Source organism: Hemitrygon akajei, chromosome 19, assembly GCF_048418815.1.
Source record: "Hemitrygon akajei chromosome 19, sHemAka1.3, whole genome shotgun sequence".
NCBI classification, from domain to species: domain Eukaryota; kingdom Metazoa; phylum Chordata; class Chondrichthyes; order Myliobatiformes; family Dasyatidae; genus Hemitrygon; species Hemitrygon akajei.
In genome coordinates, this window is record NC_133142.1 from 61,671,200 (window position 1) to 61,699,023 (window position 27,824).

Here is a 27,824-nt window from a genome sequence, read left to right on the forward strand (position 1 = left end):
CAAGTGAAATTTATAAAGCTGCTTTATCTGGATGGTAAATCTGATGCTGTATCCTTGTACAAATCTATAAAGAAGTTCTATGTTGAGCACCAAATCTGCCTCCAGTCTATGGCCATGATAACTACAAATGGTTCAGCTATTATGATGGGATCGAAAGGAGGTCTTCATGTCAAGCTCAAGGTAAATGATGAGTAATTTTGACTCTTGGAACCAGCCATTTTTCTGATAGAATTTCCATTAGATTAGGAAGATGGAATTATTGCTTGTTAATCGTTTCTAATTTATCAAGGTAGTTTGTTATTTTGATATAACAACGTTTATGCAAGTTTTTGAATGTGAAAGCTTAGCTTTTGTCTTTTGAGATGCATTATCTGTAATCTAGGATCTACAAAACCAGAATATAGATGAGATCTTGCAACTGAGAATTGTAAAGAGTGTGGAGAAATGCTGAGAAATAAATAGCTATGCAGTGGATACCAGTTAATTGGGACACATTTGGACATTTTGGCACAAATAAGCATCCAAAATTAAATAGAAATAATTAAAAAGGCATAGTGAAGACAAACTTCTGTGTAACTGAGTAACAAATTATGTATTTAACTGGATTATGGAACAAATTAGCACTGTACTGCTACAGTACTATAAAACTCTATTAGTTCCCAATAGTTATCAATGGAGAATTCATCCATTGGATGTTACCATGTTCTTTTGATAGATTGTAAATGAACAAATCAGTGCAGACACTTAGTAGAGCTAATGGACTGCCTTCATACAATGGTTTTGCCTATTGCATCCTCCTAATCTTCATTTTCATTGTAATCTTCCAGGTGATTGTCAATACCTTGAAATTTTTCATAATTTCTAATTTTATTTAGAGATATAGAGTGGGTTACAGCCATGCTGGATCAGCAAACCCTGACAACTTTGGATTTAACCCTAACCTAATCACGTGACAATTTATAATGACCATTTAACCTACCCAGTACGTTTTTGGACTGTGGGAGGAAACCAGAACACCTGGTGAAAATTCACATATTTCACGGGAAGGACGTACAAAGGTGCCTTACAGACAGCACTGCAATTGAACTCTGCGCCAAGCTGTAATAGCGTCATGCTAATCACTAGGGTACCATGGTTCCATTGAAGTAGAAAAGTCATTTTATTTTCAGTGCCAGCTGTTTCTGGCATCTCCAAGCTGGAATGCTTCAAACCACAGTAAGCAAAACAATTCTGAATAGTCTTCCTGTTTATTTCTTGCCAATTATCAATAACAAAAATTTTTGCTTTTTAAGCACAAAAACATTCAAGTGATGCTACTCAAAACCTGTTCGCTCTAAAGCTGGTGTAGTGTTCAATGGCCACATAAGTGCACATGACTGACATTATTTCAAAATTGTTTGGTAACTGTCTGATGTTCCAATTAAACTCCACAGTGTCACAAATAAACAGAAGGAACCCCAGCTATTTTCTCAATTAATTGTTGTTCTTTATGAGGTGACCCAAATAAATGGCTGCTCTGATTAATCACTGTCTGATTAATAACTGGAATCCACTGTCTATCCAAGTCTCTCTGATTAAATCTTGGCTTTATGTGTGCTAGTGGGAGGCTGCATTTGATTAGTGTCTTTATTCTTAGAATGGTCTAAATAGTTTGTGACAAACTGGCACAGGTATTCAGGACATAGAAGGGGAAATAGGGAGCCTAGGCTAATATATCTTACCGGATGTGTTGACAAACGGGACCAGGAATAAATGGGCCTTGGTGTACAAATTGGCAGGACAGGTAGATGGCGTTGTTGAGAAACTATTGTGGGCTTCATTAGCTGAGTATTGAATATATGCAAGGCAGCTGGAATATTGTGTTTCGACCTGGTCACCACGCAGTAGGAAGGATGTGATGATCTGGAGAGTATGAGAAGAAGATTCATTATGTTGCCTGGATGGAGTGTTTCAGTTTTCAGGAGAGGACCCACTTTACCCTAGAGCAATGAGGTTAAAAATGAATGAGATTGAATTGTATAAAAGAGATATATTTCTGTACATAATTATGAGAGGGATAGATGGGATAGGGAGCTCAACAAAGGTTTAAGGTGAGGATAAAATGTCCAGAGGGGATCTGAGGAAAACCATTTTCACCAACAGTGGATGCAGTCTGGAACACACTGCTTGAAGGTGGTGGAGGCAGATACTCTCGCAACATTTAAGATGCATGTGGTTGAGCAATTGAATTTACCAAGAATGAGGTTGCAGACCAAGTGCTGGTAAATAGGATTAGTATCTGTAGGTACTTGATGCTTTGCATGGGTGTAGCGGGCCATGAGGCTTTTTTAAAAATTAATCTAACCCTCTCTAATCTTATCCTCTGTGGAATTTCATTGTGGCTTGATTGTCCTCTGAAACGGTCACAGGGATATGAAGTATGATGAGACTGGAAACAAGGACTGCGTAACTTAGCCCTAAGACATGGATTTTTCTTTATTTGTAAGCGTTGGAGTTTGGTGTCATTCAGATTATATAAGGTGCTGGGGAGGCCACAAAGAAAATATTTGTGTTTTTGATCTTTTTGTTAAAGAAGTGAGATTGCCGATGCTGTAAATCTAGAATAAATCAAAGGCTGGAGGAATTTGGTAATTAGTCAGCATCCATGGATAGTTGACAGTGTAGACCAAGACCTTTCAGGACTGGGAAAAATTGTAATAGCTAGGAAAAAAGGGTAGGGGGAAGGGTTGGAGCAAGATCTGGTGGGTGGTAGGTGATCCAGGTGGCATTAGATGCAGTCCAGATTAGATTCACTAGGTTAATTCTTGGAATGAATAGTCTTTTTATCACTAGTAACTAAAGAAATTAGATTTATTTTTATTTAGATGTAGTGTGATATCCTTTACAAAGCGACCACGCCTCACCATTGTGCCCATGTGACTAAGTAATCTTCTGACTGATACGTCTTTGGAATGTGGGAGGAAATCTAAGCCCCTGGAGGAAACCCATGCGATCACAGGAAGGATAAACAAACTCCTTTCGGGCAGTAGTGGAATTGAATCTGGGTCACTAGTGCTATAATAGCATTATGCTAACTTCTATGCTGCACTACCATGCTGGCCAGATCAATATTCTTTAAAGGAATGATTGGTGATCTTACTGGAATGCAAGAGATTCCTGGGGGCATTACAAGGTAGTTGTTTAGAAGCTACACAAAATGCTAGAGGAACTCAACAGACGAAAGCAGCATCTATGGAAAAAAGTACAGTCGACATTTTAGGCTGAGACCCTCTGGCAGGGCCTTCCCCAAGTTCCCCTTGTGCCCCATGGGCTAAAATGTATATACAGTGGCATGCAAAAGTTTGGGCACACCTGGTCAAAATTTCTGTTACTGTGAATAGCTAGGCGAGTAAAAGATGACCTGATTTCCAAAAGGCATAAAGTTAAAGATGACATATTTCTTTAATATTTTAAGCAAGATTACTATTTATTTCCATCTTTTACAGTTTCAAAATAACAAAAAAGGAAAAGGGCCCGAAGCAAAATTTTGGGCACCCTGCATGGTCAGTACTTAGTAACACCCCTTTTGGCAAGTATCACAGCTTGTAAATGCTTTCTGTAGCCAGCTTAGAGTCTTTCAATTCTTGTATGGGGGATTTTTTCCCATTCTTCCTTGCAAAAGGCCTCTAGTTCAGTGCGATTCTTGGACCGTCTTGCATGCACTGATCTTTTGAGGTCTATCCACAGAATTACAATGATGTTTAGGTTGAGGGACTGTGAGGGCCATGGCAAAACCTTCAGCTTGCACCTCTTGAGGTAGTCCATTGTGGATTTAGAGGTGTGTTTAGGATTATTATCTTGTTGTAGAAGCCATCCTCTTTTTATCTTCAGCTTTTTTACAGATGATGTGATGTTTGCTTCCAGAATTTGCTGGTGTTTAATTGAATTCATTCTTCCCTCTACCAGTGAAATGTTCCCCGTGCCACTGGCTGCAACACAAGCCTAAAGCATGATCGATCCACCCTCATGCTTAACAGTTGGAGAGGTGTTCTTTTCATGAAATTTTGCACCCTTTTTTCTCCAAACGTAGCTTTGTTCATTGCGGCCAAAAAGTTCTGTTTTAACTTGACTGGACTTGTTTCCAAAATGCATCAGGCTTGTTTAGATGATCCTTTGCAAACTTCTGATGCTGTATTTTGTGGTGAGGACGCAGGAAAGGTTTTCTTCTGATGACTCTTCCATGAAGGTCATATTTGTGCACCACCGCTTCAGAGTCTGCTAAATCTTCCTGAAGGTCTTTTGCAGTCAAATGGGGGTTTTGATTTGCCTTTCTAGCAATCCTACGAGCAGTTCTCTTGGAAAGTTTTCTTGGTCTTCCAGACCTCAACTTGACCTCCACCATTCCTGTTAACTGCCATTTCTTAATTACATTACAAACTGAGGAAACGGCGACCTGAAAACACTTTGTTATCTTCTTATAGCCTTCTCCTGCTTTGTGGGCATCATTTATTTTAATTTTCAGAGTGCAAGGCAGCTGCTTAGAGGAGCCCATGGCTGCTGATTGTTGGGACAAGGTTTGAGGAGTCAGGGTATTTATAAAGCTTTGAAATTTGCATCACCTGGTTTTTCCTAATGATGACTGTGAACAAGCCATAGCCCTAACAAGCTAATTAAGGTTTGAGACCTTGGTAAAAGTTATCTGAGAGCTCATATCTCTTGGGGTGCCCAAACTTTTGCATGCCGCTGTATTTCAATGTCAACATTATGGCTGAGGAGGATGAACAGAGCCTGCATCAGTACATGGAATTACAACATTGCTATTGGAGAGACCTGGTTGCATGAGGGACAGGATTGGCAGCTCAACATTCTTGGGTTTAGTTATTTTAAATGTGAGGGGGAAGGTGTTAAAAGAAATGGAGGGGTTGCACTATTAATGGAGAATGTTACAGCAGGGCTTTGAGAGGACAGACTGCAGGGTTCATTCACAGGCAATTTGGATAGACCTCAGAAATAGGATAGGTTCAGTTACATTGACAGGATTACACTGCACACCTCACCAGCAGTCACTGAGAAGTTGAACAGGTATGTAAGCAGATGATGGAAAGTTGTCATAACAGGGTTGCATAGTGTCCCCAGTATTGTTTGGAACTTACTTAATACAAGAAACTCATGGGGAAAGGATTTCTTCAGCTATCCAGGGATTCTTGATTGTATGTGGAGAATCTAACTATAGAAGTGAACATACTCGATCTAGGTTTGGGAACAAAGCCAGGACAGGTGACAGACCTGATAGTGGATAAACATTTTGAAAATGATGATGAAAGTTAATTACTTTTTAAGACAGTTATGAGTAAGGATAAAGGTGGAAATTGAGGGAGGGCAAATTATGACAGGATAAGAAAGGAGCTGATGAGCATTGATTGGAAGCAGCTCTTGTGAGATAAGTCCACATTTGATCTGTGTGAGTTGTTTAAAGACCAGCTGATCAGAGTTCAGATAAGGAGTAAGAACAATGATGGTAATGTAATGGAGCGTTGGATGGTTTGAGGCCCTAATTTAGTTAAGAAGGGAGAGGAAGCATAAGTAATGTTCAGGAAGCTAAAAGTAGTCTAGATCCTTGAAAGCAGGAAAGAACTCAAGCAGGTGTTTAGAAAGGTCAAAAGAGACCATGAAATGTCCTTGACAAGCAAAATCCCAAAATTATCAAGGAAAATCCCAAGGCATTTTATACTTGAAGAGAAAAAGGATAACTGAGAAGGTTAGTCCACTCAAGGAGAAAGGAGTGTGCACATTTATAATAAATAGAACAGTCAGTGTAATATAGAGTACGCTCAAGTCAGCATGAATTCATCAGTCTGATGGCTTGGTGGAAAAAGTTGTCCCAGAGCTTGTTGGTCCTGGCTTTTATGCTGCGGTACCGCTTCCTGGATCGTAGCAGCTGGAATAGATTGTGGTTGGGGTGACTCGGGTCCCCAATGATCCTACATACACTTTTTACACACCTGTCCTTGTAAAGGTCCTGCATCATGGGAATTTCACAACTACAGATGCACTGGACTGTCCGCACCACTCTCTGCAGAGTCCTGGGATTCAAGGAGGTACTGTTCCCATACCAGGCAGTGATGCAGCCAGTCAGGATGCTCTCAGTTGTGCCCCTGTAGAAAGTTCTTAGGATTTGGGGACCAGTACCAAACTTCCTCAACCATCTGAGGTGAAAGATGTGCTGTTATGCCTTTTTCACCACACAGCTGGTATGTACAGACCAAGTGAGGTCCTCGGTGATGTGGATGTCGAGGAACTTGTAGCTATTTACTCTCTCAACCCCAGATCCATTGATGTCAGTAGGGGTTAGCCTGTCTCCATTCCTCCTGTAATCCACAACCAGCTCCTTTGTTTTTGCGACATTGAGGTAAAGGTTGTTTTCTTGACACCACTGTGTCAGAGAGATTACTTCTTCCCTGTAGGTCACCTCATTATTGTTTGAGATAAGGCCATCAATGTAATGTCATCAGTAGTACTGTGTGTGTTGCCTCCCAGTTGTCAGTGCCAGGAACATTGTAGTGCAGGTCCACAGCATTCTAAAGGGTGAGAAAGAGCAGACAAAAGTTGTGGTACATATTGTTGCCAATGACATGTGGCAGGAAAAGGGATGAGGTCCTGAAGAGAGAATATAGGGAGCTAGATAGGAAGCTATAAAGCAGGACTTCAAGGGTAGTAATCTCTGGATTGCCTAATATGGAGTATTGTGCACAGTTCTGGTCACTGGACTGCAGGAAATATATCAATAAAAGGATGAATGTACACCTGAAAATGGAGCAGGAGCAATATCCTTGTGGGCAGATTTGGTAGAGCTGTTGGGGAGGGTTTAAATTCATTTGGCTGGGGGATGGGAACTAGAGTGACAGGTCAGGGGAAAGTTGGTATACAGGTAGATACAAAGTATCGAGAGATTGTCAGGAAGGATAGGTAGTTGATAGTACAAAATTACAGTCAGATGAGCTGAAGTACATCTATTTTAGAACATGGAGCATAGAATGTTAAATTACAATACAGGCCCCTTTGGTTGCTATTTTTGTTGACCTTTTACACCATTATGATAAATATAGCCTTTTACTGTTGCATGGCCCCATATTTTTCTGTCATCCATGTGCCTATCAAAGAGTTTCTTAAGTGCCCCAAATATAACTGCCTCTACCAGCAACTCTGGCATGTTCCATGAACCCAGCACTCGGTGTAAGATAAACTTGGCTCTGACAACCACTCACATACTTTCCTTCAATCACCTTAAAATTATGCCCATTGTATCAGACTTTTCCGCCCTAGGAAAAAGTTGTTAGCTATCCACTTGATTTGTGCATATCTCTGAAGTCACCTCTAATCCTGCTTCGCTGCAAAACCCTAACTTGTTCAACCTATCCTCATAAGATATGCACTTTAATCCAAGCAGCATTCTGGTAAATCTCCTCATCACCTCTCTGAAGCTGCTACATCCTTCCCATAATGAGGAGACTAAAACTGAGCACAATATTCTCAGAGTGGTCCAACTGGGGTTTTTTTTAGAGCTGCAACATTACCTCACAACTCTTGAATTCAATTCCCTGACTAATGGAAGTCAGCACACTATAACCTTCTCAACAACTGTATCAATTTATGCGGCAACTTTGAGGGATCTGTGGATATAAGTTTTGTCATTCAGTGTATATGAACGATCTGGATGATAATGTGGTAAACTGGATCAGCAAATTTGCGAATGACACCAAGATTAGGGGTAAGTGGACAGTGAGGAAGCTTGCATTGGGATCTGAACCAGCTGGAGAAATGGGCTGAAAAGTGGCAGATGGAATTTAATACAGCCAAGTGTGAGATGTTGCACTTTGGGACGACAGAGTAGGATTTGCACAGTGAACAGTAGGGCATTGAGGAGTGCGACAGAACAGAGGTATCTGGGAATACAGATCCATAATTCCTCAAAGGTGACGTCAGAGGTAGATAGGTTCTTAAAAAGAGCTTTTGGCATATTACCCTTCATAAATCAAATTTAGTAAAGGATTTGCGATGTTATGCTGAAATCGTATAAGATATTGGTAAGGCCTAATTTGGAGTATTGTGCGCAGTTCTGGTCACCAAACTGCAGGAAAGATGTCAATAAAATTGAAGGGGTCTGGAGGAAATTAACAAGAATATTGCTGGGACTTGAGAGCCTTGGTTATTATAGGGAAAGTTTGAATAGGTTAGGACTTTATTCCCTGGTGCATAGGAGAATGAGGGGAGATTTGCTAGAGGTATACAAAATTGAGGGATATAGGTAAGATAAATGAAAGTAGTTTTTCTCCCACTGAGGTTGGGTAAGACTAAAGATAGATGTAACACTCTCACCAAGGCTCATAATAAACCAGGTTTGTTGGCTAGCTCTGGCTAACAACCATGTGACTCAGAAATGCATTAGTAATAATGAGATGGCCATATTCAATGGTCTTAGGTGGGTATGATTCTGGTTCAGTAAAACAGGGAAGTTGAAATGCTCTGTTGAGGGAATAAACTATGGTGAATGCTGTGTAAGTACCGCCCAACCCACTGTCTCCTAGAAAATTAATGCATGGTCTCTTGGATGTTCCCACTGCACAGAATGTCATCAAAACAAACCCAGTTGGACACAGCATTCCCAAGCTGAGCAAACGACTCCTTATCTTTGCAGAAACCAAAATATTGAACTATGAAACTTGATTAACAGAAAGCATTGCATTTTACGGAAAAGCTTCAGAAAATAAAATACTTAACAGCACAACAGTAGTAATACAATAAAATGTGTTTCTCAACCATGGCATTATATAGAGATCATGGGTTAATGGTGAAAGGTGAAATGTTTAAGGAGATGTGTGCAATGAGCTTCCAGTGGAAGTGATCCATCTGGGTTGAATTCAATATTTAAGAGAAATTTAGATAAGTACATGGATGTACTTATCCAAATGGGCCTACCTGTGGGTTATGCTCAAGCTGAAAATTGATGCAACTAGACAGAATGCACTAAATGGGCCAAAGTGCATGTTTCTGTGCTCTAACTATAATTCTATCCCTCTGTTCCTCTACACTGTGAAGAATCCTGCTATTAATCCTGTATTCTATCTTTAAATTTGACCTTCCAAAGTGAATCACTTCACATCTTTCTGGATTGAACTACATCTGAAATGATTTGGTACTACTGAAGATCATTGTCAAAGTGCAGCTATCTCTTTCTTTGCTTTATGTAGTAACCTGGGGTATATCCCATCCAGCCCTGGTGACTTATCTATCCTAATGTTTTTCAGAAGTTCCAACACATACTCTTTCTTAACATCAACGGGTTCCAGCAGGTCATTTGTTTGATGCTGTGCTCACAAATGTCCACGTTTCTCTCAGTGGTGAATACTGAAGCAAAATATTCATTAAGAACCTCCTCTGACTCCAGGCACATGTTTCCTCTTCTCTCTCCAATTGGTCTTACTCTCACTCTAGTCATCCTCCTGTTGTTCATATACGTGTAGAAAGCCTTGGGATTTTTCTTAATCTTGCTAAGTCCTTCTCATGTCCCCTACTAGCTCCCCTAAGTCCATTTTAAGCTCCTTTTTGGATATTTTGTAACTCTTTAGAGCCCTGTTCTTTTTTGTCTAAACTTTAAGTACACTTGAATCTTCCTCTTGACTAGATGTTTCACATCATTTGTGAACTGTGCTTGCTTCTGTCACCCCACTATCTGAATGGGGCATTCCTATGCAGAACCCCATGCAACTCCTCCCTAAGTAACTTCCATATTTCTGCTGTGCATTTCCTTAAGTACAAACCACATTTCCAGAAAAGTTGGGATATTTTCCAAAATGCAATAAAAACAAAAATCTGTGATATGTTAATTCACGTGAACCTTTATTTAACTGACAAAAGTACAAAGAAAAGATTTTCAATAGCTTTACTGACCAACTTAATTGTATTTTGTAAATATACACAAATTTAGAATTTGATGGCTGCAACACACTCAACAAAAGTTGGGACAGAGTTAAAATAAGATTGAAAAGTGCACAGAATATTCAAGTAACACCGGTTTGGAAGACTCCACATTAAGCAGGCTAATTGGTAGCAGGTGAGGTATCATGACTGGGTATAAAAGTAGCGTCCATCAAAGGCTCAGTCTTCGCAAGCAAGGATGGGTCGTGGCTCACCCTTTTGTGCCAAAATTCGTGAGAGAATTGTCAGTCAGTTCAAAAGGAACATTTCCCAACGCAAGATTGCAGAGAATTTAGGTCTTTCAACATCTACAGTACATAATATTGTGAAAAGATTCAGAGAATTCAGAGACATCTCAGTGCGTAAAGGGCAAGGTCGGAAACCACTGTTGAATGCGTGTGATCTTCGAGCTCTCAGGCGGCACTGCCTAAGAAACCGTCATGCTACTGTGACAATTATAGCCACCTGGGCTCGGGAGTACTTTAGAAAACCATTGTCACTTAACACAGTCCGTCGCTGCATCCAGAAATGCAACTTGAAACTGTATTACGCAAGGAGGAAGCCATACATCAACTCTATGCAGAAACGCCGGCGAGTTCTCTGGGCCCGAGCTCATCTCAGATGGACCGAAAGACTGTGTCAGATGAGTCCATATTTCAGCTAGTTTTTGGAAAAAAAGGGCGTCGAGTTCTCCGTGCCAAAGATGAAAACGACCATCCTGATTGTTATCAGTGAAAGGTGCAAAAGCCAGCATCTGTGATGGTATGGGGGTGCATCAGTGCCCACGGCATGGGTGAGTTGCATGTATGTGAAGGTACCATTGACTCTGAGGCGTATATTAGGATTTTAGAGAGACATATGTTGCCATCAAGGCGACGTCGCTTCCCGGGACGTCCATGCTTATTTCAGCAGGACAATGCCAGACCACATTCTGCACGGGCTACAACAGCGTGGCTTTGTAGACAAAGAGTGCGTGTGCTTGACTGGCCTGCTGCCAGTCCAGATCTATCTCCTATTGAAAATGTATGGCGCATCATGAAGAGGAGAATCAGACGACGGAGACCACGGACTGTTGAGCAGCTGAAGTCTTATATCAAGCAAGAATGGACAAAATTTCCAATTGCAAATCTACTACAATTAGTATCCTCAGTTCCAAAACGATTAAAAACTGTTATTAAAAGGAAAGATGATGTAACATAATGGTAAACATGCCTCTGTCCCAACTTTTGTTGAGTGTTGCAGCCATCAAATTCTAAATTTGTGTATATTTACAAAATACAATTAAGTTGGTCAGTAAAACTATTGAAAATCTTTTCTTTGTACTTTTGTCAGTTAAATAAAGGTTCATGTGAATTAACATATCACAGATTTTTGTTTTTATTGCATTTTGGAAAATATCCCAACTTTTCTGGAAATGGGGGTTTGTACATCCATTTGCAATTTATGCTCCTATTCTACATTGTAGCATCGTAATCACCCCTCCCTCTATTAAATAGTTACCCATATCATCTAGAACCATAGAACATTACAGCACAGAAACAGGCCCTTTGGCCCTTCTTTCTTTGCCGAACCTTTTTTCTGCCTAGTCCCACAGACCTGCACCTGGACAATATCCCTCCATACACCTCTGATCCATGTACCTGTCCCAAGTTTTTCTTAAATGTTAAAAGTGAGCCCGCATTTACCACTTCATCTGGCAGCTCATTTCACACTCCCACCACTCTCTGTGTGAAGAAGCCCCCCCCCAATGTTCCCTTTAAACTTTTCCCCCTTTGCCCTTAACCCATGTCCTCTTTGTTTTCTCCCCTAGCCTCAGTGGAAAAAGCCTGCTTGCATTCACTCTTATCTATACCCATCATAATTTGAGATACTTTTATCAAATCTCCCCTCATTCTTCTGTGCTCCAGGGAATAAAGTCCTAACCTATTCAACCTTTCTCTGTAACTCCGTTTCTCAAGTCCCGGCAACATCCTTGTAAACCTTCTCTGCACTCTTTCAACCTTATTAATATCCTTCCTGTAATTCGGTGGCCAAAACTGCTCACAATACTCCAAATCTGACCTCACCAATGTCTTATGCAACCTCACCATTACATTCCAACTCTTATACTCAATACTTTGATTCATAAAGGCCAATGTACCAAAAGCTCTCTTTACGACCCTATCTACCTGTGATGCCACTTTTAGGGAACTATGTATCTATATTCCCAGATCCCTCTGTTCTACTGCACTCCTCAGTGTTCTACCATTTACTTTGTATGTTCTACCTTGATTTGTCCTTCCAAAGTGCAATACCTTACACTTGTCTGCATTAAACTCCATCTGCCATTTGTCAGTCCATTTTTCCAGCTGGACCAAATCCCTCTACAAGCTTTGAAAACCTTCCTCACTGTCCAATACACCTCCAATCTTTGTATCATCAGCAAATTTGCTGATCCAATTTACCACATTATCATCCAGCTCATTGATATAAATGACAAATAACAATGGACCCAGCACTGATCCCTGTGGCACACCACTAGTCACAGGCCTCCACTAGGAGAAGCAATCCTCCACTACCACTCTCTGACTTCTCTCATTGAGCCAATGTCTAATTCAGTTTACTACCTCTCCATGTATACCTAGCGACTGAATCTTCCTAACTAACCTCCCATGCGGGACCTATTCCAATACTTCTCAAAGGCTACAGTAAAGGATAGGGAGTTCTGGTCACTATCTCTGAAATGCTGACCCACCGAGAAATCTGGCATTTGACCAGGTTCAATGTCTGTCATCACATCCAATCTGGCCAGTCTTATAGTCAACCTGTCTACATATTGTTCGAGAATCCTTCCTGGACACACCTAATAAATTCCTTCCAATCGAAACTTTTTGTGTAAAGGAGTCAGTCAATTTTAGGAAAGTTGAAGTTGGCTATGGCAACAATCCTGTTATTATTGCACCTTTCCAATATATGCCTTCTGATCTGTTCTTCATTGTCTGTTGCTATTGGTGGGGAGGCGGGAGGGTTTGTGAAATAGACCAATAAAATGATTGCTTCCTTCCTTTTCCTGATTTCCACCCACAGTGACTCATTCAACATCATTCAAATGATGTCATCCATTTCTGCAGCTGTTATGCTACCCCTGATACAACCTGTGATAATCTCCCTGATATTATCCCCATCTCTTTTACCTCCCTCCCTGTCCACTTCAAATACCTAAACCACGGAACATCCAGCAACTGTGTTCCTGCCCTTGTGGTAGCCAAGTCTCATCACAGCCATGATGTTGGAGTTCCATTTACTGACTCTAATTCCTGATACTATTTGCATTAAAATTCTCATTATGTCTGTTACCATTTGGGATGGAGCTTTCAAAATTGCTTTGCAGTTTTCACTGAGAGTTAGTGATGGCTTAGAGTCAAACAGTAATAGTTTAGGCTCTTAAGTCCCTGATTTCCTGTGGGGGCTCTGTAAATATATATTCATGGTTATAATGATTGCTGATCCCAGGAAAAAAATTGTTTATTGTTTTCACTGTTGGAACTATTCAACTTTTTTCAGACTTTTAATTTACTGATGCAGCCTGCCTTAGCTTAGCTTTGAGCATTTTATGATTTGCTTACACTTGATCTCTTTCAGCCTATATAATCTATTTATTTTAATTTGTATTTTTAAATCTGTCTCCTCCCCATGAAAGATTACTTCAATTTCTGGAGTCTGTATTTCATCATAAATCCCCTGAGGATTTTGTCAATACCAAAATATTATATTAAATTTCTATCCATTTTATTCATTTGCCATGTACCAATTTTAAGGTAAGAGTCAACAAATCAAAGGTTCATAGGTCCAATTTAATGTCAGAGAAATGCTTTTTCTTTGCAACTATCCACGAAAACAGAAGTGCCCCCAAAGAATGAACAACAATTAAATGTTAGAACCCCAAAGTACTCCCCCCTCCCCTCCCTCCCATGTGTAAGTGGCAGCAAGCAACAATCCTTCTTACCCCCATTGGCCAAAAATAGGCACCAGCACCCGCCACCAAGCACTCAAGTGTGATCAAAGCACTAGCAAAGACACAGACTTGCAGTTACCCAAAGGCTTCGCATTTCACTCGGTATACGGTCTCCCCCTAATAAGAAGGGGGAAGGAGGTGCGTCTGTTTTCCCAGCGAGCAGGGAGACATAACAAACAACTCACTGGTTTACAATGTTAAAAGTCCATTACGTCGCTTTTTTTGAGCTCTGTGCCTGAAGATCTCTAAGATCTTGGGTTTCCAGGCACACAGCCGTAGACACCCCCGATGACACATGGGTCTCCTGCAGTGACACTGATCCTCGGTCTGCCCATCACCAGAGCTCTAAGATCCTAGGGTTCCTAATCTGAGCCAGACTCTTAGGCATGCCGAACAACGGCCAGTTATGGAACGCCAAGAGCGGGTCCCATTCCCACGAAGAACTGAAATCAGCGTGTAACTCCAGGTCAGGATCTTCAAAAGTATCCTGAAATGGAAAAATAAAGATATTAAAGATGGAAATAGAGCTGTTCCCAAAGATGCAAGCAAAGGAGTCACTGTTTAGCGCCATATTACTCCACTCCACACCTCGATTTCCTACAAAACACAAAATACTGGAGGAAAGTTGTGGGTTTATGGAGAAAATGGACAGTCAATGTTTCAGATTGAGACTTTTCATCTGAACTGCAGAGGACACCAGGAATAAGCCAGTGTAAAAGGGTAGGGTGTGGGAGAGGAGCAAGAGCTGGCCATTGTCAATCCTGATGAAGAGTTGATATGTTGATTTCTATTTCTTTTTATAGATGTTTGCTGACCCACTGAGTTCCTTCCAACATTTTGTATGTTGCTCTAGATTTTCAGCATCTGCAGTTTCTTGCTTCCATTATTCCCACATGACCTTGTTAGTAAGCTTAGAATTAATACTGTCCATAACAGGTAGTATCTGAGGAGAAACTATGAATGTTTTGTATTAGTGACCTTTGATTAAAGTTGGCTGTACTTTTTCCAGTCTGAAGGTGGTTGAGGCAAATATGAATCATAAAGGAAATCATTAAATGGAAGAACCTGTATGTAGGATGCATCAGTGTTGAAAAGATTAGGTGACATGAATAATGGTTAATTGGCGATTGTGATCTTGCCTATGTAAACATGCTTGTGAAAAGGAGAAAATACTGATCATCTAGGAGATCTAACAATTGCTTTGAAGGGATGCCAGATGGTGAGAGGCATGGTTGGATTATCAAAACAATGAAGATTGTATAGAGCTGTATGAAATAGGATGTCTTTTCCTTTCCTAAGACTTACAAACAAAAAATCAGGTATGTTTTTTTTGGGGGGTTTAATGGACCTCGGTCCCAGGCGTGAGCACTGACTACTGATAAATCCTGATTTAGGAGTACTGGTCTCAGCCTGAAATGTTGATTGTTTATTCCCCTCCATAGATATTGCCTGACTTGCTGAGTTCCTCCTGCATTTACGTATGTTGCTCAAGATTTTGCATCTTCAGAATCTGTTTATTTTGAGCATTGACAATTCTCTCTGGTTAAGGCTTATGTAGTTTATGAAAGAAAGATCAATGTTTCAATTTGTGGAAATGAAGCTAGTATAAATGTGTACAGTCATACTTCGGAGACCTTCTCTGTGTTTTTATTTTTTCATTTTCATTGATCAGTTATAGTTTTACCATACAAACCTAGCTCTTTGTCTCGCCACATCCATGGCCAATCTTCAGGATGGTGAGAAATATTGTCAGCAATCCTGCAGTCACAAATGATTATTGCTTGGTATTCATTTCGACATCAAGTCAACTTAAATCACTGTACATTGTACTGTGCAATGGGCCCCTAAGAGTTGCATAAATTAAAAAAGTTGGTCTTGGCCAATTTATGGTTGGAGATAGGTGCAAGTAGAAAGTTGGGAGGAGAGAATATGCTTGACCTCTTTGATGACAGGAGCAAATTATCAGTACCTTGTTAAAAATTTTGTGAAATAGTTGATAAAATAATGATGAAAACCATTTGTCCCAGCTTTATCCAGATAAAATGACAATTTTAATTGAGAAATTCATTTGTTTCTTTTGTTTGAAGAGATGGCAATCTTTGTTGTGCTTTTGGGATTCCTTCTGCTCTCTTTTATTCTTCTACTAGGTTGCCATTCAGTCTTGACCTTCCAAGTTGAAAGGCTTATTTGGACCTCTTATAATTAAGAACATATGAAGACTTCAATCCCTATAGTTAATAAAATAATGTTGGTCTGTGACCTAGATCCATAACTACATATTTTTCCTATAATCATTAAATTAGCTAAAATCTTTTGATCTCAGATTCAAACTTAACTATTTACCAGCCACACATTTACAAGATTGTGGAATAGAAAGTGACAATGTTTTTTAACTTGTCTCCAAAAATCCCTGACAATTTTAACATGTCCTTTTGTCCTAGACTCACCACTTTTTCTGTCAGTTCCCCTTAATTCAAATCTTCAGTCAACTTTCTAACAATTTGGTAATCTTTCTTCGTAGCTTCGCGTGGAATCCAGTATCATTTTGGTAAATCATTGCTGCACTCCTTCCAAGGTCAATCCATGCTTCCAAATGTGGTGTGCCCAGAATTGCTCCAGATTTAGTGAACCTGAGCTTTATGTAGCAGTAGCACAAGTTTTATAAAAGCCAGCTGTCCTATCCTTTATGATAATTTTATGTATCTGTGTTCATGGATTCCCTCATTGCTGCTTGTTTTACACCAATTTTCAATTTTTTTTCCCATTTTAGGTCTGCAGTACATGAGCCAACAAAAGTTGCATTTAGCATAGTCCATTTGCTTTGTCAGTAGCTCCCTGTAATTTAATGTTCCATTTGCACTGCTTATCTTGTCATCTATCCATCAGTATAGTTAGAAGTGTGATATTTTGTTTCTGTCAAATCTAGATCCAATGCATTCAAGTTTATCAATCCTGTTGATAGGTGTGATTCCCCTTGAGAAGTGTATCCTTCCTTATCCTTCCTTAGAGTACCCGCCTATAATACTGCCAATTAATTTCCTAAACAGAACATTTCTAAGCTTCACTTTAGCTGATGGTATCCTTACCAAGTACATCCTCCTCCACTACCACATCCTAGTCCTCACCATTTTAGAACTGTAACCTGATAATAACTTAGCTTAAATAACTTTAAGTTAATAACTTAACTTAAATTGGCATTGCTTCCCTGCTGAATTTGCAGCTTCAATTCATTCAGTTTATTCCTTGTACTCTGCATTTAGGTAAGAAATGTTTGTTTGCTATAATGTTTCACTCACGCATGTTGGCTTTTCTCTCCTGTCTTAGTGCTTCAGTTTTTGCTTTGCTTACAGTAATGAAAGCTGCAGTTAATATTACTACTGTGCTACTGCTATGCTTGATTCCTTTTGTTTGCTTTGCAACACATTTTCTTACAGCTCTTACTTTTGCTTGCTTAAAGTTCTTGTGGTCACTGGTCCCTAGCTTATTCATCTTGTTCCTTCCTATTCCCATGCTGGTGAAATGGAACTCCTAGTATCAAGTTTTTATAGCTGTTCTCTGTAATTCATTTCTTAAATATTTATGTCTCTTGAAACCACTGCCTATTCTTGTTTAGTGCTAGTGGTGACTTTAATGGGTCAGATCACACTGATCATGTCTCATGTGACCCTGACTGACCACTCAGTTTTTGTAGTCATGTGAATGCGATTCAAGAATGCGATCAGTGTTACCACCAGGACCTTAATGCAAGGCACAGTGTTATGCAAGTGGTGGCTAGGCTATAGTCAGTAGGTGTTAACACCGCATCATCACCTGCAGACCATTTTGATGGCTGCCCAATGAGGGGCTTTTAGAAATGGTTGAAAAAATGTTTTAACTTTTTATTTCCTTTAAATATTGAATTAAATGTATGACAAAATTGGTGACCAAAAATAAATAGTGTAAAATAAACAGGAAAAATAGATCAACATCTTGCTTTTTGTGATGAAACCAATGGTCTCATTGATTATTTGAATGGGACTGAGATAGATGCACCAGTTAAGGTTTGCATCAAGTAGAATGGCTGGATACAGTGCATTTAGCTCCTCAGCTCAGCAACGCCACTGTTTTGGTTGTTGAGGCTAGAGGCAGATATGCAAGTCTGTAGTGAGCTGCTGTGTGCACTACAATAAGCTAGCTGTTGTGTGTAGAACAGTTGGCTAACTATCAGTGTGTTCTGGCCCAACATATCCAACTGAATACAAATCATTGATGTTACTTAGAGCTAGTTGAAGTCTCAATGCTGATTCTGGAGTAGTGTCTAATTCTGGCCATCTTTAGGAAGTATGTCAAGACCTTGGAGATGATGCAAAGGAGATTTACGGAAATGCTACCAAAGATTCAGGACTTCAGTTATGAGGAGAGACTAGTGAAGCTGGGATTGTTGCCTTTGGAGCTAAGAAGGTTACTTAAATATGTTTTTGCGTATCCTCGCATTTTTCCTTATGAACCTCCATTTTCATCCTGCAGAACCTTAGATTTTCTTTGTCCCACTTTGATTTATGTAGGGTCAAATATAATTAGTCTGATCTTACTATTTCAGATATTTTTGAACTGCATGCTCAACATAGTTTTAATATTCCCTTTCGAGAGTGTTGTTGAGGACTTGCAACAATCATTGGCATAATGTCAAATCTTTGGGTAATGGGTTTATGCTTTCTTGTATTCCCCACTCACATTGAAATAGATAGCTTTATGGTGGCCATTCCCAAAGCACTATGTCATACACAGGTTGTCAATATAATTTTGAGTAAATGATGCCATGGGCAGTCTCTGATATGTTAATGTATTTTGTGTATTTCATGCAGTTAACAAAATGACATTATGGCTCTTGTGTTAATCTAAATTAATTCTGGTTGATTAAGCCTAGCATTCTATTTCACCTCCTTGTAAAGTTTCTTAAAATCCTCCTCCTCCCCCTTCTCTCTCTCTCTCTCTCTTCCCCCCCAACTGTGCTTAATACAGTGTTTTTAATTGTTGGTCTGTATTGTGTACTCTGAACACTACAATGATTTTTAATTTGACATTCACTTGCTGGCACTTTTGTAGGTAGATATTCCATGGCTGCTTGGACAACACTTTGTGGTACATTCTGAGGCTTTAGCCATTAAGGATTCATACAATGAAATTACACTTTTTCAAGAAATAGATGGTTGTTTCAAAGCTATCTATTCATATATTTCCAGGTAAAATACATTATAGCTCTTCTGAAAAATAACAAGTTTTCATTTTCCTAGAACAGTTTGCTTTTAAACATGGCAAACAAAATGTTTGTCTTAGTTTAGTTGCATTGAGGTTCATGTTTCCCCTCTATTATGACATGCCCAAGGGTTCCTAGTTATTTCATTGGTAATTCATATTGTGAAATTTATTTTGTTACTTTGGCTGTGTTGTCCAGTGTGGGGAATTTATTACTTTGATTAGCATGGCTATCCAATTCTGTTCCTGGCATGTTTGAAATTTGTTTGTACAGTTCTAGTACTGTATGTAGAATTCCAATGTTTGTCATTGCATGAATGTGATGTTTCCTTAGAAACTGATGAATATGGTGACCCTTAACTTCAATTGTGATTGTGTTTCCAGTTTTTTTATTAAAAAGATATTTTTGTGTTGCAGAATGCATGTTGGGATTAAGTTTCTTTCGCCTGATCGTTTGTCTACAATGTTAGACTTCTACTTGCCAATCATTCCAATTTCCGCTGCAGCTTGTACACTAGGAAGTCATAACCCATAGAAACAAATAAATTAAACTTATCTGGGCTGCCTTGGAATGCAAATTTATTTGTGAATAGCTGGTAAAATAGAGCTAATGAAAAACTAACCATTTCTTAAACTTTTCAGATCCACAGTTAAACATAGTGGTTTGGAAGAAGTCTTCCATGTCTTGGAGACGAGCACCATCAAACTGGCAAAGGCTTGTCACTTCAAATGGATAAATCGGGGCCGGGCAATCCAAGCAATTTGCAAATCCTACCAAACCCTCATAATATATTTTTCTGACATGAGTTACAGTGACCATGATATCACAGCAGAAAGTATCCTCCTTAAACTCCAACAACCTCGGTATTATCTCCTCCATTCTAATATCTATTTTAATACTTGAGTCTTAAATTATGTTTATTTTCTGGGACTGAAACTTTCTGCTTTGTGCCTAGAAATATCAGTTTGTATTTCTCATTATGGAAGTTCATTCATTCATCTTTTGGGAGTAAAGAGTAGCACTTTTAAACCATCTTTCATGAATAGAACAACTCAATGTGCTTTACAGCAATAGAAATATTTTTGAGTTGTAGTCACCTTTCCATTATAGAAAAGGTGCAGCCCGATTATGCACTGCTAAGTCCCACAAATTGCAAAATGATTAATGAACCTAAGCTGTTATGAGTGAAAACCATTGGCAAAAACATTGGTGTTAATTTTGCTCTTCAGAATATTGCAGTAGTGTTTTTTTTATCAGTACCTGAGCAGGAAAATTCATATGGCATTTCATCACTACTTGATACCTTTGACAGTTGAGCATGATAGCATCAGCCAAGATTTTGTGCTTAAATTACTGTTTGACTTTATTCCAGTGTTGAGACTCAAAAGCAACAGTGTCTAGTTGATATCATGGATTGTGCTGCAAGGGGACCATTAAAGTATACTTTTAAAATGGCATATTAACCACAATTAACATTCACCTTGGGGAAAATGATGTTAACTCCGGCTGTAATAACTAGATCCATTTATTTGTACAATGTTTTTATTCTCTCTTTACATTTACAGCATTCTACTTGCCATTTTCTTCTTGAGAGATCTCCTCCACCATTTGGACAATCTATCACTATTTTTTCAGGAAAGATTTCTGAATCCAGTAAGAATACCTGAAAAGGTTCAATCCACAATTAATCTCCTTGAGTGCAAGTATCTTGGAAACAATATCTTATGGGAAAGCAGCTTTCTGTTGGGAATCCAGTTGCTGGAAAGTGGTGCTCTTTCTCGACTGCCTTTGGCAAGAAAACCACATGGGCCAATACTTCACAAAACAGCAGCTAAAGCTACTGATGAGATAGCTGACTCTGTTAAAACTTTGGTTAGTAGATACTAAACTATTAGATTATTTATGTACTTGTTGCCAACTTGGAATTTTGCCAATACTTTGCAATAGGATATTGTCATACTTCATGATGCGGTAGTATATAGTGAAGTGGTTTCACTTGCCCTGTGTGCTTAATGCTCCTTGGTTAAGTATACGGCAGTAATAACAAAGAAATAATGTAATAAAGATGGTGGCTTAGTAGAAGAATTCTACTTGTTTTGTTTTTGTTAGGTGAGGAATATTGTTGACAGTCTGAAGGAGAGGTTCCCTAATAATGCAATCATCAGAGCCTTTCGGATCCTAGATCCAGATAGGATTCCGTCTGACCCTGAGAAACTGGCTCAGTATGGAAATAGTGAAGCAGCAGCTCTGCAAAACCATTTCTCAGATCTTCTTTCCAGTGATGGGAAAGATTTAGTTGCTGAGTGGGATCAGATGAAATACCTCATTGCATCCAGAAAAGGAGAGAGTTTGGATGAAGTAAGCAATTATTTCAATTATGTATTTTTTGTTAGTTGTATTTACTGTGCTTTAATATATGTAACATATGTAATATATGCAATATAATCTAACATTAAGATTTTGGAGTAGGAGATGACTAAGCAGGACCATGAATCATTCAATATGAACGTAGCTGACTTGATTGTTGGACTCGAATCAACTCTTTTCCATAGCTCCTTTGCCATAAAATTGTCTACTGAATTCCTAGACTCAACCTGCCCAACTCTCTGAAGGTGAGACCTTTATAGTCTGTAAGAAGAAATTCCTCTCATCTCAGTCTTAAATGGGTGATTCTTTATCTTTAGGCTTTCCCACTAGTCTTGATCACTACATCAGGGAAATACCCTCACTTGCTCTGCTTTATTAAGTCTTCTCAGAGCTTTTCATGTCTTAAGATCATGTTTCTTGCTCCTAAATTCCAGATATTTGCTTATGGACCTTTTGTCCTAGGAACCCTTTGTCCCATGATTCAGTCTTTCTAACGATAGATTCTAAATACAGTAAAACTGAATAATATAGAAATCTTAATCAGTGTAATGTTAATATTTTGAAATGCTTTATAAATGTAAGGGTCATAGAATTTCAGAATGGAAATGGGTCTTTGACCCACTGATAAACCACGCATATATATCACTGTCATCAACCACCACCAATTTCTACCAATCATCCACATACAAGAGGCAATTTAAAGTGGCCAATTAGCCCACCAACATCCTCTAGCATGTGGGAGAAAATGGGGGCATCGGAAGAAATGCATGTAGCCACAGGGAGAGCATGCACCTTCCTCATGGCACTAGCAGTCAAGATTGAACCTAGGTAGATGGAGCTGTGAGGCTGTAGCTCCAGTAATTGTGGTGCCTGTAAAGATCGATGGGTTGTTGAATGGCAGATTATTTTTGTGCAACAAGGGTTTCAAGCATTGACAATGTCCAAAATGGGGATGTGTAACCACAATCATTAGGTCCACCATTTTGCACTGTAATCATAACTTCAACTGGACTAGCCAGATAAATGGAGGTTACAAGAGCAGTGCAGAGGCTGGGCATCCTGAGTGAGTCATCTGCTGACACTCTTAACCTTTCAGAGTTTGAAATGGACACTTCAGCCCACCACATTCATGCTCATTCACAATAATCCAGGTTCTTCAATATTTTGTCTCTGTGCCTTTCTAAATGCCTCTGAAATGAAGTTACTATATTTTTCATCACCTCTTCTAGTTGAGAGTTGTGAATACCAACCACCATTTTTTATTTAGAAAGAACTTTCTTCTCAAGACTCTTAAAACTCCTTCCTCTCAACTTAAACCTATGCCTTCACCCATCCTCTGTAAGGCACAAGTCATGAGCATGATGAAATACACTCTGCTTGCATAGATGAGTGCAACTCTAACAGTTCTCAAAGCAGCCCTCAGCAACCATTTGCCATCCTGAACACTCATTGTCTCCGCACAATATTGACAGTGTTCAAAATGCACTGTAGTTACTAATCTTGGTTGATCTGACAGCACCTCTGCCCTAAGACATCCATCGCTAAGAGCAACAAGTGTATAGAGCAGTATCAGTTGCATCCATCCAAGTTGCATAGCATCCTGGTTTGGAAATGTACGTTATATTTACAGACATTCATTACTAGGCCTAGAGCTTTATACTCCCTCTCCATCAGCAGTGTTGTAATACATTCACCAGAAGCACTGATTTGGTTGAAGAAGGCAGCTCATCACATTGGCTATTCCCCTAGCCAGCAACCTAGTCAGGTATCAAAAATGAATATATAAAAATAAAACTAGTTATATCCAAAAGATGGTACTTTGAATTCAACATCACTATGCTGAACTTTACAAGATGTGTGAACAGTATGTTTGAAGCAAGAGCGAATATCATTCTTCTTTCCCTTCCCTTTTTCCAACTCACAGGTTTGCATTGATCTAGCACACTCGGATATGTGGAGAAAAGAATATCCAAACTTCTCAATCCTATCAGAGGTTTGTATGGTGATGTCAGCATCAACCACTGAACCCGATAGGGGATTTACATCTGTGAACTTGATAAAAAATAAATACAGGTATATTGTCATGATGAGAATTAGCCAACAGTTGTTTGTTATATGGTTTATTAGTGGCTGAATACTATGACTTAATTTCTTCTGCAGGAATTTGCTCACTTCAGACCAACTTGATCAGTTGCTCAGACTGTGCTTGGAGAAGCCTGAAGATACCCAGGATTACCTGGATGCAGCCTATGCTGCATGGCTGCAAGCTGAACAATGGAGGCTTCTTCTCAAAGAATGGAGAAGAGGGGAAGAATCAAAAACTGAATCTGATTCAACTGAATCGGATCCAGATCCTTTGTCTGATTCAGAATAAAAGTTATTGCTGCTGACTAGTGTCTTGGGACATGCATGACAAAGGGAAAAATACAACTTCTTTGTTAACTTGTGATTCTCTGTTGGTGCTATGTTGTTTGTAATTGTATTACAAAGAAATGTACATTTGCCTTACATTACATTACATTTTTGCCTTACATTACATTACATTGCCTGGAATAAAAGGCATCTCCCAGTATTCTGTATACTGTTCCTTTATTGCCGATTGATAATCCAACACAACATGCTTCTATATCATAGCATGTGTATCGTATCATATAATAAACGATTTAACAATTTTTATAGATGAGTTTAAATACAGCCGAGTTATCATGACTCAATAGCATTTGGTACATTTTTAAGAAATAAAACTTTTGACACCCGCTAGTTTCTTAGATCTTTTAACAGTCATTGACTGTCTAAAATTGGATGTAGTAAGTTCAAGGTGAAATGCAACTGCTGAATGTGCGATTGTTGCAGTGATGCTTGGGTATAAGTGTAGAGAGAAGAAGCTGTTTGAAGAATTGCATTCTTAAATCTCCTTAGGAGTTTGGGTTTTAATGTTACTTTGAAATGCTCATGCATTTCAAAGTCTTAAACAACTTCTGGATCTCATTCTTCCTAAAATAAAAAATTACGTTACAAAGTACTGGGAGTGATGTCAAAACAATGAAATTTAAAATACTTCATATTGGATTATTCCATTGAATGATATTTTAAAATGTGGCATTAACTTTGATTTTAAGAAATATGCGAGACTTGTATTTGGTATTTTTTTTGATAAGGCAGCTGTATACTACTTCAGGGAGTTCTAAAGCTCCGCTTCCTGTATGCAATGCAGAAAAGTGGAGTTAGGGCTTTTATCTGAGCTGTCAATGCCATTGGCATCGGCAACATTTTTTTAAATGAGACACTTTTTACAAAAAATTTCACTTTTATGAATGTTCAGGTTGTGTGCATAGATCAGTATGAAAACAACATCCCCTCTGATACTTTGTTGTACACTATATATCTCAAATCAAATAAAAAGTGAACATCCCCAGCAAACATCAATCTAGAATAGCGCTGGAGCTGTGTTTTATCATGGGCAGTTCACTGAGGTGCATTTACTACCCTACTCAGTGATACAATCTGCTTATCTGCACAGCAAACTATTCGTTGTTAACCATGTCAGTTTCTATGCTAGTTATGCCTTTATTTAATCCATGCTACTTAGCTAACCTGAAACTTCAGCATTTAAGATTATGCAAATAGTTCACAATTCTTCATCACTTTTTTAATTTTTCTCCAGGTTTCCTGTGAATTTAGCACTCTGGTAATCTTATGTTCATGTGGAAGCAGTTTATATATGTGGTCTCTAATTGTCGCAAACGATGTGTTTGGTGCTGATTTAAAAATTCACCAAAATGCTGTGATGAGTTATGAATTCAGATTATGGTGAAGAAGAAAATTGTAAGGCAATGAGCAGCTTAACTCTTGCACTGCTTCACATGCAGGTAGCTGACTCATTCTGGACCAAATCTTTCATGGATCCATTGAAAGCAGATTTTTGAATGTAAAGCCAAAAGATTATTTGGTTCTTCCAGCCTGTATTGAAGCTTAGTAATGCATAAGGTTTACTTATTGGATGACAAAGAATACTCTTGCATGCTCGCACATAGTAAAACATTCTGTGTAGCAGTTCAGCAATTATGTTTTTATCAACCTCCCTTGACACTAACAATTACGTTTCAATAGGGAAACTGGTGGATGTCCACATTAGCATGGTTATGCCCTCCCATGCTTCAATAAAATTTATTTTCCATGAACTTTGCTTTAGTAATCACATTATTTAAAGTTGCATTTGTGAAATAGACTGATGTTTATTACCAGAATTTCCCATTCCATTTTAACTGAGTTCTTCGAATGTTCTTGAGCTGCTGCTTTGGCTTGCTTAATATAATTGGTGTAGGGTGTTGGGTTTGGTAGTAAATGTGTCCATTGTCTTTCTGCTTAACTACGCAAATTTTATTTTATTACATATATTCATTCACTTATAAAAATATATGGATGGTCTTAACACTAGTTTGCCAAAAATTTATTGTACAAGATTTCTATGAAGTGCATGATCCATTTGTAGCATTTTTACCACAGGCCATTAATTCACTCACTGTGCATTTTAATATTAATCTCAACAACATGCATTCCCACTTTAACTTTTCTCAAGAAGGTGCTAACATGCTTTTCAATGAATTACTAACATGTTGTTGTGTTCAGGTGAAAATTGGAAATGGATTGACAGTATACGTTGTGCTGAACACTGAAAATGGATATAATTGAGGATATATTATGCTTGGAACAAGATGATGCATTAAAAAAATTGTGCTTGGAAATGGTGTTCTGTTTATTTGGGAGATGGAAAATGATTTGATGCATTTAGAATTCTATGCTTGGATCAGAATTATACTTGGACCAGGTATGTAGCTGTGCTTAACTGGAATTGAATGTATTGTGTTTTGTACTGTATACAGGCTGCTATTGGTCTAAAGAAAATAAAGGTGTTAAGTTTGTTAAAAGTATTCCTTTTGAATGTGATGAATTCAAACTGCACACACAAGTGTCTGTTTCTTCAATGTACTGTAATGAGGTACAAAGAAACACATATCTGCAGTGTTGGTACAGAGTGTATGGAGGTAAAAAGACCTCCGGTTAGGCTGTTTATAGTAGAAATAGATGCTTCAGTTTGCAGTTTATTTCATAGTTAATATGAAAGGCTTTAAATAACCTCTTGGAGGACATGATTTTCACTAGGTGAAAAATGTGTATTCATTCAACAGGCACAAAAAAAATTAACTAAACGATCAACTGCAGTTCTAATGTTGGTTCTCTCAAAATTCTTATGCATCAACACACAATGCTGGAGGAACTCGGCAGGACAGGCAGCGTTGATGGAAATGAATAAATCGTTGATATATCAGGCCAGGGCCCTTCATCAGGACTGGACAGGAAGGGGAAAGATGCCAGAATAAAAAGGTTGGGGAAGAGGAAGGAGGACAAGCCAAAAGGTGATAGGTTGAAGCTAGGTGAGTGGGAAAGGTAAAGGGCTGGTGAAGAAGGAATCTGATGGTAGAGGAGAGTAGACCATGGGATAAAGGGAAGGAGGAGCACTAGGGGGAGGTGTTAGGCAGGTGTAGAGGAGGTAAAAGGCCAGAGTAGGGATTAGAAGAAGAGGGAGGAAAAGGAAAAGAAAACATCACTGGAAGGAGAAATGGAGGTTCCTGCCATCAGGTTGGAGGCTACTCCACCCTGAGAATGGTTTCATTATAGCAGAAGAGGATGCTGTGGACTAGAGTGTCAGACCAGGAATGGGGATAGGAATTAAAATAGGGGAAATTTCGTTTCTGGGAGATGGAGTGGAGGTGCTTGACAAAAGTAGCCACTCTTGGGTTGAAGGAGCAATACCTCATATTCTGTCCAGGTATCCCCCTACCTGATGGCATGAACATTGATTTCTCCTTCCAGTACTTTTTCTCTAACCTCTCCTCCTTCTCTTTTCTATTCCCCATTCTAGTCTCTTGCCTCTTCTCCCCTGTGCGCCCCCTCACCCTGGTGCCCCCCTTTTTCTTTTTCTCCCATGGTCAACTCCTCTACTATTAGATTCCTCCTCCGGCCCTTAATGTTTCTCACCCACCTGCCTTCACCTGTCATCGAGCTTGTCCTCCTTCCCCACTTTTTTATTTTTGTCTTCCCCCTTCCTTTCCAGTCCTGATGAAGGGTTTTAGCCTGAAATGTCAACTGTTTTTATTTGTTTTCATAGATGCTGCCTGAAACATTGGGATTAAAATTTGGTGGAAATATTTATAATTGCTTGGTGTACATAGGTTTCATGTATCACTGAAGTGGTTCATTGATTTAGGTTTA

At 39.0% G+C, this 27,824-nt stretch overlaps 2 protein-coding genes across 4 annotated transcripts in view; both read left to right on the plus strand.

Annotated features, from left to right (window-relative positions):
* LOC140741982 (NCK-interacting protein with SH3 domain-like) overlaps positions 1–27,824 on the plus strand; it is a 237,529-nt gene that overhangs the window by 21,877 nt on the left and 187,828 nt on the right. The window lies entirely within an intron of this gene.
* On the plus strand, positions 40–26,482 carry LOC140741983 (uncharacterized). 2 transcript variants are annotated; one of them, XM_073072629.1, is made up of 6 exons: positions 40–180; positions 19,826–20,047; positions 20,750–21,056; positions 21,294–21,542; positions 23,476–23,624; positions 23,712–26,482. In XM_073072629.1, exons 1-6 carry the CDS (start codon positions 167–169, stop codon positions 23,923–23,925), a joined length of 1,155 nt encoding a protein of 384 aa, XP_072928730.1. In that variant the 5' UTR covers positions 40–166; the 3' UTR covers positions 23,926–26,482. The 2 variants fall into 2 exon arrangements, with proteins under 2 accessions (XP_072928730.1, XP_072928732.1); XM_073072631.1 differs by lacking the exon at positions 19,826–20,047.